We start from the raw sequence: 13,622 nt of genomic DNA on the forward strand, positions 1-13,622 counted from the left end.
TCAGTATGGCTTATGCAAATTCTTGCCATGGATTTGGGAGTGGGTCAGAAGAGGAGAGGGAAGCATGAAGTCTAGCTAGGATACATATGAACATTGCAAAGATGTATGTATTACTGGTTGTAACATTTCAATTGCATCATATTTTGATACTGTTATATTCACACTGGTCATAATAAGAAACTATCAACCTTTGCTAATAGTGCTCAGCATATTTGTATTGGGGGCTAGTTAATGGCTGTTAGTATATGGGGCATTGTTAGTGTACCCAGGGCAGTGTTAGCGTAGTGGCCAGCTTTGTTAGAATTCATGTCACACAATTAAATTGAGTGTCTTTCATGAGGCTTGCACTATTCTCTAATGCGGGCATTTCACATACTGTAGTGTAAGCATTCACAGGTGGCTCAGTTATGTATTATGTTTGATGCATCGGTTTGACATGAAACTAGAACTTCACTAATATTTTTCTGATGGTGGAATAGTTTATTGTAATTTTATTGAACATAAGGTGAGGTATTAGTATCTCTATGGGCTATACGTGTCACTTAGGGAATTGAAATTTTTACTGCGTGCTCACATGTGCTAGATGAACACAAAACTTCTCTTGGAATGATTGCAAAAAATTGTAAAATGTCACTCCATCCCTATACCCCAGAGTACAGAAAAACATACAAGAGTGAATGATTACATGTTATGGTATGTGTACCACAGTGTGTCACAATGTTTCTGCATTATTTTTCAATGTGATATCAATGTTTCATCTTAAACTGTCGTAAGGGGCAAATTTCTATGCTTTATAATGGACTAAAAGCATTTTATTTATTTTTGGTGACATTTTGGAATAGTTTTTGGACCGCTAGATATCTCTTGCTGATACACTTAAGAAAATAAGTAATTCCCACTTGAAAACGATGCAGAAGTGAGTTGACTTGTAGTGACATATATGATTATGTTATGATCTACCGCAGTGCATTTTGGATAGATTTGGGGACACTGAAGGACATCAGGATACACTATTTACATTTTGCTTCATAGGTCTTCAGTAATTCTGCATCACCCTCAGATTTTACACACTTGTCAAGGAGCGTTTATGAGTGTGTGTATTACATTATGTGGATCTCAGTATTTCATTTCAAACTAAAGGAGAAAAGCTTTGCAAAAAAAACGTTTAGATTTTTGCCAAGATAGTTGCATTTATGGAACTTTATTTCTACTTAAATTATGAATTTAAACTAATGTAAGTCGGTATTGTAAATGGTACAAGAGTCTTGCTTTATTTACAGTAAGCCATTTTCCAAGTCTCTGTGATGCTCACATCTGGAGTTATAAAGCTCTAAATAGAACACTACCTAATCGGGCGAAGATTGGCCAGATTTGGAATCTGCACGAAGGGGTTAATATAAATGTTTGTCGGTGTATGGAATATATGAAGTGAAGAATGATATGAAATTTTTAAAGCTCTGCGTGACTGTCCTCCGAAGATGCCTCACTCCGCCTAAATTGAGCTATTTCTCGGTCTCTGGGACAGGTTAAACAAAGCGTGGCTCTGTCCATCGCCATTGAAACGCGAGAGCGAGGCGGGAACAGACGGGACCTCTCGAGCGTTCCGGGTGACCAGCGCTCCCTTCCCGCGGAGCTAAAAACCCTTAAATTCCTCCCGCTCAGCCCCATCACCTACATTCCAAAGAGCTCTGTGCGCCATTGTCCGACGAACAAAAGCTACCGCCGCGCTGCCGCGCGTTCCGGGAGACTACAGAGGATTACACGCCGCCGGCTCGGCGCCGGGGAGGACGACAGCGGCGACAAAGGGACGGCTAAAGAAGAACGCTTTCTCATACGCTTGTTCTTTCATTCAGGGCTTCTGGCCGCGCGCCCGTCTCCCAGAACCGATGTCTTCATTGCCCATACGCACGCGCTCGCAACGTTCCCCGGAGCGTGGCTCTCCGGGCACGGAGCTGCATGAGAACGCGCCGCCAGAGCAAACATGGCGGGCGTGGAGCACCGCCGCCGGCGCCGTTTCACCTGACTGCGCTCGCTTTCAGAACGCAGAAAAAAATACATTAACGTATTCATTTATAATTGTTTTCAAAAAAACATTTGCGACACATTTCATTACTTTTGCCTGAAATTCATGTGACTAAAATCACCTCTCTTAACAACCCGCTGCCTCTGACTGTGCTTCGCTCTTCCTCTGAATTTGGGGGAGATGGCTTTAAGTTACTGTGCGTAGCTTTCTCCAAAAGCTGCAGTACGTCGATTTATTCGTTTTTAAGAGTTTATTAAAAGCCATTAAAGCTGATATACGTTCATGCTGTGAAGAATGTACCATAACGTTGACCTGTAGCATCATTAAAGCCATTTCAGTTGCATGGATGTTGCTTTTCAATGAACTGTGTTGTGTTATATTTTATGAAATGCGCTGCAACCTCTTGAGGGCTTTGTTGCCAAAAAGCGATATTTTCTTTCATCTCAGTGGGGTATTGGATAAATAAAAAAATAATTAGGAAATAAACATTCTATGATCATCAGGGCTGGTGTTGCAGAGTTATACAAAGCATTTCTGTCTCATCCCCCTGCCACTGAAAATTCAGATCAGTCCTCCTCCATCAGGAACAGCCACTTTTGACATTAGCACTACAGACAAGAGCGCCTGGCTGTCCATCTCTGCCCGAGGTTTCCAGGTGACTCAGGGTCACGCGGGTCTTTGTCTCAGTGACAGCTCAGGATAGCATGCGGCGTTGCCAGGTGAAACACTGCACTCCCTGTACAGTAACACGGCTTCACACCTGCTGTCAATGGGATGCTGCCCCTGGAGTACCTGTGAGAGAAAGAGCTTCCCTAACACACACACACACACACACACACGCTCATACAAACACTCACACACACACACACACACACACTCATGTGTGTGTGCATGTGCTTGTGCACTCAGTCCCGTACTGCTATCCATATGAGGACTTCCCATTGACTACATTCATTCTGCAGCCTCTAACCCTAATCCTAACTCTAACCACTACATGCCTAACCTTAACCTTAACCTTAGCCTAATTGTAACCCTAAGTCCTAACCCTAAAACAGCCTCTTGACCTTGTGGGGATCAGCAAAAGGTCTCCACAAAGATACATGTGGTAGGGTGGGCGTGGTTTTGCGTTGGCTGCAGAGAGAGAGAGTGGGCGGGGCAGCTCTCGGAACTCTGCGCCACAGCTGTTGGGGATTATTAATCAGCACCGATGGTTAATTGTTTGATTGATGGACAATGTGCTGATTACCTCGACAGTGAGCCTGGACGCTTAAAAGCCGGTCCACGGAGGCAGAAGAAAACGGACTGGAGACGGAGGAAGTGCTGACAGAGAGTCAGCAGCGACAATTGTGTTTTGTACCGAACAGAAAGCCGCGTGGCGGCCGTGAAAATAAAAAGACGCATTCGCGTCCAGAAATAAACTCTCGTCTCTCTCGTCTCTTAACCGAGCGGTGGCACTCAGCTTGCTACAATACATTTTCCTCATCTTTCTATCCTTGTGAAGACATTTGGTTCCCACAAAGATAGTATTACAAGTTCACACACACAGACACATACACACACACATGCAGTGCCCCCCCCCAGTCCACCTGTACCTCTCTGCACAATCTCAGTGACAATGCTCAGGTACTCTTGAGCGTCCTGCTCGCTGGAGATCTCCAGGCAGCCCTCCTCCAGAGGCACCATCTGCAGCAGCGGCGTCACGCTCTCCACCCCACACAGGAGCACCACCACACTGCCGGCCGGCCGCAGGACCCGCGCCAGGAAGAACCGGCGCATCTGGCACAGGCCCTCCAGCATCCCCTTGCTCAGGACCAGCAGCTTGCACCGGTACCGCACCAGCGACAGGAAGTCCTCCCGCCTGCTGGACACCGTGGCGATGTCATAGCAACACACCCCGCCCTCCGGGACGGGTCCCACCAAGACGGAGCGTAGGTAGGAGGCCCATTGCTCAGCATCTGTCTCGTAGATGATCAGCAGGTCCTCCGCTGGAGGGAGGGAGGGAGGGAGAGGGAGAGAGAGAGAGAGAGAGAGAGAGAGAGAGAGAGAGAGAGAGAGAGAGAGAGAAAGAGAAAGAGAGAGAGAGAGAGAGAGAGAGAGAGAGAGAGAGAGAGAGAGAGAGATTAGAATTAGGACAAATTAAAAAGGCAATAACACACATCTGGCTAAAATTAAATTAAAATATTATAAAATGTGATAATGACTTATATATGTGTGGCCTACATTCCCCCTTTGGAGTCAACTTACTACAATGAAAACATTTTTGAAAATCTCCATAAACAGATTACACATTACCAGGCCCAGGGTAATGTCCTATTGATCGGAGATTTGAATCCCAGAACAGGATCTGAGCCTGACATAGTAGATTCTATTGGCAATAGTTATATCTTCAGACAGCCCTCTCTATACTTCACCCCTACCGTTATTCCCAGAAATAATCCGGACCTAATCCTGATATTTGTAACAAAAATGGGAAAGAGTTAGTGCACCTCTGTCGCTCCCTCGGTCTGTACATGCTTACTAGTAGGATCAAAGGGGACACTTTAGGGAGGTTCACATATTGTTCAGCTCTTGGGACTAGTGTAGTTGACTATGCCATTACTGACATGGACCCCTCCTATATTAGTGCATTCACTGTCAGACCACAAACACCACTAACAGATCACTGTCAGATAAATGTATATCTAAAAAGAATTATAGAACAAATAGCAGAGTCTGAGCCACTATACAGATTAAACAAGTCATATCGATGGGCTCCTGATAGTGAAGTCAAATTCAAAAGTGTAATAAGTTCACCTGAAACTACTTACATTATTAATACCTTTCTCTCAACAGAGTTTATACAAAGCCAATTAGGCATAAATATGGCTGTAAAAAAATTAATAATATATATCAGAAATCAGCCAATAAAGCAGGTCTTACTAAAAACATCTCTGCATCCAAACAAAGACTGAAAAACGAAAAGTGGTTTGATGAGGACTGCAGAAATATCAGGAAGGAATTAAGACTGTTATCCAATCAAAAACACTGTCAGCCACTCAACACAGAAATGCGACAAAATTATGTTGAAAAACTAAGAAAGTACAAAAAGACCCTAAAAGAAAAGAAAAGGATACATTATAATAAAAAAACTACCAGAAATTGAAGACTCTGTTAATCATAATCAGTTCTGGAAAAAATGGAACAAATTGAGCAAAAAATAAAACCAGACAATTTGGCCTTACAAAATTGCAACATTCGGAAAAATTATTTTGAAAAACGTTATGAGCAAACTAATAATCTAAATTATGAACAAAAACAAATCCAAGAAAAGTTGCAAATCCTTGAAGCAACTATCGAAAACTCAGAACCCACTTGACTATCAAATTACAATGAAAGAATTAGAAGACAACATTAAAAAGCTAAATCCTGGAAAAGCATGTGGACCTGACAGCATCGGGACAGAGATGCTTAAACACAGCACCCCTGAGCTGCGACAGGCCCTGCTCAAATTGTTCAATCTTGTTTTCCAAGCTGGCTGCTTTCCTGATATCTGGAATCAGGGGCTTATTTCCCCAATTTACAAAAGTGGAAACAAATTTGACCCTGATAACTACCGAGGCATCTGTGTGAGTAGCAATCTGGGGAAGATTTTCTGCAGTATTATCAATGCCAGAATGATAGCCTTTCTTATCAAACACAATGTCTTGAGCAAAGGACAAATTGGCTTTCTACCAAACCATCGCACAACTGATCATGTTTACATCCTACACACCCTAATTAATCAACATGTACACCAAAAAAGCAAAGGTAAAGTTTTTGCATGCTTTATTGATTTTAAAAAGGCTTTTGATTCTATTTGGCAAGATATTATATATTTTATATTATAAAATTCTCCAAAGTGGTATAGGGGGTAAAGTGTATGACATAAAATCTATTTATGTCAATAATAAATGAGTAAAAATTGGGAATAAAATAACAGATTTTTTTCACTCAAGTGTTTTTCAGGGATGCAGCTTGTCACCAACTCTCTTTAATATCTATAGTAATGAGTTAGCGGTGCTGTCGGAACAATCTGCTACCCCTGGCCTAACCTAAACAACAAGTAAGTTAGATTCTTGCTCTATGCGGATGACCTGGTGTTGCTGTCGCCCACAGAACAAGGGCTATAGCAACATTTGGATTTGCTAGACTACCTGGGGCTCAAAATAAGCGCCTCAGGAAACTTTGGTCTGGCAGTGAATACACTGAAAGAAAAAACCTGCAGAGCCTTTCATGCAATTAGAAATACATTTCGCAAAATAGACATACCAATTAGAATTTGGCTTAAAATCTTTGACAGTGTAATCCAACCAATTGCCTTATATGGAAGTGAAGTATGGGGTCCACTCAGTTATCACAACTACACTAGGTGGGACAAGCATCCTATAGAGGCCCTGCATGCAGAAATTTGCCGAATAATACTAAACACCCAAAGCAAAACACCCACCAATGCATGCAGGGCAGAATTAGGCAGATACCCATTGATAATTAACATTAAAAAAGAGCACTTACATTTTGGATGCACCTCAAATCAAGTCCCCAAGACACAATGTAATTTCAAGCACTGAAAACCTGAACCCCAAAAAGAGTCCTCTCAATCAGCTGGACATGAGACTCACTAACCAACTAAAACCAAACACTGACCAAACTCAGACCAGCACTGCTTTACAACCAGAAATTAGAGTAAACCAAATAATTAAACAAACAAAAGATGCCTATCTGGAACATTGGAATAATGAAACCAAACACAAGACAAACTTAATTGCTACTTGGCCCTAAACCGAGAAAGCAATTTGGCAGAGTATCTCTGTCAGTGATACAAAGCAGAGACAAATCCTGACCAAGTACAGGCTCAGTGATCACACCTTAGCAATTGAAAAAGGAAGGCACAAAAAAAAATGGGTACCAAAAGAAGAGCGAATATGTGGTAACTGTAAGACAGGAGATGCAGTTTCTCCTTACTTGCCCAAAATATTTACAAATTAGAAAATAATGTATTTCTACAAATTATCCCAAATTATAAATAATTTTAATTTCATCTCTAAAGAAGAAAATTGTGCAATTCTTCTTGGGGAAGGAACAACAGCCCCAATTGCGGCACAGTTCATTTCAGCCTGTCATAGAGAGAGAGAGAGAGAGAGAGAGAGAGACCCACTGCCATGGCAACTGTCTCCATGTCCCCACAGCGACACACTAATTGCATGGACCAGAATGCCCTTTCCACAATTTCTCCATGGTAAATTGTTCAGTGTAAACCCTAATAAACCCTAATAATTTTTTTTTATTTCAGTAGAGATGTACAGATATATACAAATGAATTAACACCCAATATTTATCTGTGTAGTTCCTTGTAAAAACACACTACCTGGACAGACCACAGTGCCCATGCAGTAATGCCAGTAACTGTACAGCAACCAGGCTTTGCCCTTTCAACAGTCTGAAAGTCCTGTCATAACACAATAACCAGAGTGTTTCAACAGTTCTTTCAATAGTTCTTATGTTCCCATAATGACCCAAACTAAACCGATGGACAAAGATGTCCCTCCAACAGTCCCGTAATAATACACTTACCAGAGAGACCATAATAGCATATTCCACCCAGACAGACCATGCTGCCCTTTAACAATCTCAAAGTCTGCATAAGGACACATTAGCCACACAGCCTATTGTGTCCCAGAAATCCTGGGTTATTGTAGTAACCAAACCCTGATGTCCCTTCAACAGTCTCTATGTATCTATGTGTATAGTCATAACAATACACTAATACACTATCCAGACAATCCATGATTTGTCTTCAGAAGTCTTTACATCCTCAAAATAATGCACTAACCAGGCATACCGAGATGAAAACACATAAACCATCACAGAGTAGTAATAAAACTGACTATGATTCATAACAGCAGGCTATCAATCCACTTAACAGTCCTTTTTTCTCAACTTCTGGCAAATTAATTTAGTGAAATTATTGTGAAATTAAAAATAAATGAACGTGAAAAATATTATTTAAAATGGCTCAAGGGTTTATCGGGAAAAGTTTCATTTTCAATTTTACATGTTGAGATATTTTACTAACTATTTATTTGGCCAAGATTCAATCAATGTTTGCCCTTTTGGCAGCACAACTGCAAGTGTTAGGTTATATTTTCATTGACACAGTTTGCCAAGTTCAGCAGTGAGATAAATGAAAAAGTGAAAGAAATGGTAAAACCTCAAAGCCTGGCTTACACATTCCTGCAATATACTGTCTATAAAAGCATGTATGCATTTTATCTGTTACCAGATAGCCAATGTCCAAAAAAAAAAACAAACAGCTATGAACACAAACATTCTGTCAAAAGCTTTTTATCAATAATACAAAACCCTGCAGTGCTACGTATTCTCGTAAAAATGCAAGAACAAAGTGAGTGTGGTAGAACAAATATCCTCAACCAGCTTATGAACATAGACAGAGGCGAGAGAAGGAGAAATGGAGATGAACAAGTGGAAGCAGAGCTGACCTGTGCTGTTCATGTTGCAGGTTTTCTTTGGTGATGTCTCACTCTCTCTTTCTGTCTCTCGCTCGCTCTCAGGGACAGGAAAAGCAGTCGTGAACAAATGAGCTCATATGTCACTCACCGCTCGAGTTTAAACAGAGAGATGTCACAGACATTTCAGAGCCAAGAACAAATTGCCCCCCCCTCCCCCCGCCCCCCCCATCCGCCCATATCCCCCCCACTCACCATTTGAAAGGGATGGAACCCTTTTTTTCAGAAAACATGAAATTGAAAAACATTACATTAAAAAACAAGTAAGATATACATTACATTAAAACGAACATTTAATGGGTATTTTTTCTTTTTTTTTGAGACATGCTATTCATCTGTATGGGTGCCCTGAATGAAACACAAGACGGAAATGAGGTAAGAGCGTGATAAGAGTGTAGGCCAGTTTGCATAGGTTTAAGCTCAAAAATAACTCTGATAAGGCAACAGGCTGTGTGCACTCATGCATGTTCTCACTTCCTATTGCATCTGCGACCACCTGTGAGCACAGCTCACGATCGAGGGGAACCCCTCGTAGGCGATGCGGTCGGCTGGGCCATGCGCCAATCAGCCGCGTTTAGTTTCCCCACCCAATCACAGCACTGCGGTTTGAGGCTCGTTCCGCTAGAACCCGCCCACAGTTCTCCGTGCATGTCACAGTGTCTCCATTCGTACACCCTCTTGGACAAGGGCGTCATTTATGGGGGGATAGGGGGTTACAACCCCCGCCTCCTCCCCAATTTTATGAAACAGACCAAGTAGCACCCCAATAATGTAGCATGAAGAGAAAAAACATTTCATATAATAAAGGTGGGAATTTCATGTTGTGATTGGTATATACTGTTCAGTGGTCCCAAGTATTTTCCCCTTAGAATTCACCAGAAATGAACATTACACAGCTATTCTTAAAAAAATTTATTGGGGCGACCCCACCCCACTACAGGGTTCCGGTTTCCGGTATCTATACATTTTAACCCCCCCAAATTTACAACTAAAGTTACGCCCATGCCCCTGATCATCACAGATGAGAGGATGACAAGCATTTCATTCGCCGCCATTTGTTTTGTTTTGTAAATCATGGTGTTACTTTGGCAAAGCTTGTGTTTACCAGATAGGCTCCATGTGAAGAGAGTTGCGCTTAGTCGATAACTGACTTGTGTCTGTTATGCAAAAACAGATATCGGGTATCAGGAACTGGTGAATAGGAAGTACAGGGTCACTTTCATATGTGAAGGAAGCTCAATATTTTAAAATACATTAACACAATGCATTCACACACATTAAAACAAATCAACAGCAATAACATATACTTTCGATGAACTGGAGTTGTTAAAAGAAGCATAGCAAGACAAATTCTTACCAAAAACATGGCAGGTGTTTCATTACACAGGCGAGAGTGAATTCACTTTTTTAAGAGTGTCATTAAAGAGGTTTATTAAAATTTGTATCACATTTTAACACTTCACAATATAGCCTATTACCAGATTCACAAATTATTACCATTTATTATTACCATAGATATTACATATATTTTCCAGTCTGGGAACCCTTGACACAGAGCTTCATGTAGCACACAAGCAAATAAATAACTCTGAAAATGCGGGCTATTGTTTCACCATGGAACAAGCTCACCTTTTATTTGCATATACGCCAGAAGTCTAGATGATATGCATGACTGTGTGAGTAGTGGCCGTTGTTATGCCTGAATGGGCCTGCTCACCGTAGTCTGAGTCACCGGAACTCAGCACCACCATATATACTTAACCATGCTGCGCCTGAACGCATTTTTTTCTAGTACCTGTACTGTGTGCATTTACCTTTTTATGTATTCCTGCTTTATAGCCTGATAATGAATGATGATGGATGATTGATGGAGGAACTTCTATTCTCTTTTCCTCCCATCATCATTTCCTTCCTGCCGTTCATTTTTCCTTGTCCAAGTTTCTGCGTCAGGTTAGCAACCAAATCTGGACAAAACTGCCTTACTCCTGTCCCTCCCACCCCACCATAAAATGCATGACTAGGACTTATCCATTACTGATGAAAAATAAGTGAATTAAAAAGTAATAATAATAATACCCATGATGGAAAAGGGCATTAATAATTCACATTTTCTTCTTGCTGCAAGAGTGTTAAACTATTATTGCTGATGCAGGATATTTATTTTTACATTTCACAATAAATAGACAAACAATTTTTAAAAGGATATTTTTGAATAGTGCAATTAAGACGTGGCTACATCCTACAATTGGCATGTAACGATACAATGATGCGTTCAGTGGAATTCAGAATACTCTGGTAATTGCTTTGTAATGCAACATTATTATGATATCATGATTACAGAGTGGTGCCCACCTGGAAAAAATATTTTGAGTTATACACTACAATACACTGCTTTTTCTCATTTTAAATTATTTTAGGTGTTCCAATCAAATGAAAAATACTGCTTGGGATGGGGGCATTGTTTGCTGAATGGTATTGTTATCACAAGTAGGATCAGAATGGGAAGGGCTATCTCCTTGTTACAACCTCTGTCATTCCATTCCCTCCGATCTGACTGATGTGTTAAACAACGGCCGACAAATTGCTTTATTTCTTTTCCCTTCCGCAGCCCTCCAGTTAAGCTCTGCTCAGACACTCACAGCCACAGGAGGACATGTCATGTGCAGCTTGTGCAGGCACACTGTAGGCCGGGGGGAAGGGGGGGGGGCGCTGGTGCACAATGAGACATGGACCTCCCTGCATGCCAGACAGTGGAGACCCAATCATACCCTGGAACAATGCCTTAACAGATACCAGACTGTGAGGCCCATCCACACACTCGAACAGTGCCTTAACAGATACCAGACCATGGGGTCCATAAGTACACTGGAACAGAGCCCTAACAGATGCCAGCCTGGGAGGCCCATTCACACACTGGAACAGTGCTTTAACAGATACCAGAACATGGGGTCCATAAGTACACTGGAACAGAGCCTTAACAGATAGCAGACTGGGAGGCCCATCCACACCTTGGCACAGTGCTTTAACAGATACCAGACCATGGAGCCCATCCACACACTGGAACACTATTTTTAAAGATATCAGACCAAGGGGCCGATCCACACACTGGAACAGTGTCTTATCAGATGCCAGATCATGGAGCCGAACCACACACTGGAATACTATTTTTAAAGATACCAGACCAAGGGGCCCATCCACACACTGGAACAGTGGCTTAACAGATACCAGACCATGGGGCCAATCTAGCAGCTCCATCTTTAATTTTCCTAAAATCTTTTTTTTGGGATTTTTTTTCCATTCAGAGGGAGCAGGACTGTTATTCCCTCAGGAGAATATCCACAGAGAATCGATATCTGAATATGCTATTTGAAATGGCGCTGTTAAATCTTGATTGTTGCATAATTAATCGATCGGTCAAATGGCCATTGCAATAAAAGGCGCTATGAGAGCGAATGCTTTATACTTTTAAAGAATCAGCTCTGAACCTTTGACCTACCTTGTATTTGCAGTATCCAAGGTAACAAAATAAGTGGATGTTGCTACAATGAAATACCCAGGAAATCACAGAGGAAAGGGAAAACTTTCACTAATGGTTATACCGCTGAAATGATGCTGGTTTTATTCACATGTATATATTACTCTTGTTAGAGTTTCTGTTGTCATAAGTCACATCCTGTGTCCTGTGTCATTTCCTGTGTCACATTTTCAAAAGTTATTTTTTCTTTGGGTAAATCTCCAGAGCAAGGGGAACTCCAGAGTAGAGAAGAAGGAAAGGTACTTCACATGCTATAAACTATTGCGTGTACTTTCTGTTCTATGCAATGGCCAGGTCATGTCTGTAAAAGTCAGTCTTTACAAAAGGTTTTAAAGTACAGTACAGTATATTCCTTCTTGTCTGATTTTAATTTATGTTCTGCACAAATAAAAAGATAATTATCATTTTTTTTATTTTTCTAGTTGTATATTTCAGAACACTTGGTAAAATAATATATACAGTGAGCACCATAATGTTTGGATCAAAGTCATATTTTTTTCATTATTTGGCTTTGCACTCCATCATTTTAGATTTGTAATCAAACCATTCACAGGGTTAAAGTGCACATTCTCAGATTTTATTAAAGGGTATTTTAATACATTTCGATTTCGCCATGTAGAAATCATACATACTGCTTTAATTGATCGATTAAGCGTTGAGTAACAACAATATCCAGAAGATGGCATGGTTCTCCAGGACCAGGTTGAAGGCCTCTATGCAAGCCGAAAGAACCGAACATGACTAATGTTGGTTAATGATGCTTAAGCAACATCATCACAGTACTTGTTTTCTATTGCGGGCCACATACATTGTCATTTCACCATTTAGCAGATGCTCTTATCCAGAGGGATTTACACAGATTATGTTTGTTCTACATAAAGCCCATTCATACAGCTGGGCATTTTACAGAAGCAATTCAGGTTAAGTAGTATCTTCAAGGGTACAACAGCATCGTCTAATCCGGGCATTAAACCCACAACCTTTGAACTATAATCTCAGTTTTCTAATCATCCCTAACCACACCACTGCCCTAGTACACATGTCCCTCCAGTACACTTAGAAGACAGAATCATGATGTTAAAGCCATTTCACAATAATCTTCCAATCTCACTATAAGAGAAGGTCCAAGCACTGCGGCCTACACATAGGCCTGCAAATAGACAATGGTAACTATACGATTGTGTGGTCAGTATACAGTCTTGGTAGAATAAAAACTATCAAGATGGCAAAATGCATTTAACCTCTGCCCTGAGCCTATTCAAATGTAAGGAAGTGGCAGGCTTTACCTTCATGAATACTTATTTGAATTGCCATCGAATTCAAATAATGTCCAATTCAATAAATAATCAGCAAATTCATAATTGCTCAGGAAAAAAGAGAGGGCTCATTTGGAAGAATGGATTGTACATTTCAATGGTGCACAGATGCAAAAGAAAATGAGATGGAATTCATGTGCAGAATCCAGGGAGTATTAATTGCAAAAAGCAGCAACAAGGGCAAGAAAAAAATAATAAGAATTGGA

At 41.0% G+C, this 13,622-nt stretch overlaps 1 protein-coding gene across 5 annotated transcripts in view; it reads right to left on the minus strand.

The window, feature by feature from the left end:
* LOC118231226 (B-cell scaffold protein with ankyrin repeats-like) overlaps positions 1-8,844 on the minus strand; it is a 52,724-nt gene extending 43,880 nt beyond the window's left edge. For 2 of the 5 annotated variants that reach the window (XM_035424869.1, XM_035424864.1), the window contains exons 1-3: positions 8,761-8,844; positions 8,539-8,605; positions 3,616-4,008 (exon numbers count right to left, since the gene is read on the minus strand). In XM_035424869.1, the coding sequence (XP_035280760.1) occupies positions 3,616-4,008; positions 8,539-8,605; positions 8,761-8,763 (463 nt within the window). In that variant the 5' untranslated portion in view covers positions 8,764-8,844. Of the gene's footprint in view, positions 1-3,615; positions 4,009-8,538; positions 8,675-8,760 lie in introns of those variants that run through there. The other 3 variants (XM_035424866.1, XM_035424868.1, XM_035424867.1) reach the window with 3 other exon arrangements.
* Between the last annotated feature and the right edge of the window lie 4,778 nt (positions 8,845-13,622).

Source organism: Anguilla anguilla, chromosome 7 (assembly GCF_013347855.1).
Source record: "Anguilla anguilla isolate fAngAng1 chromosome 7, fAngAng1.pri, whole genome shotgun sequence".
In the NCBI taxonomy this organism is placed as follows: Eukaryota; Metazoa; Chordata; class Actinopteri; order Anguilliformes; family Anguillidae; genus Anguilla; species Anguilla anguilla.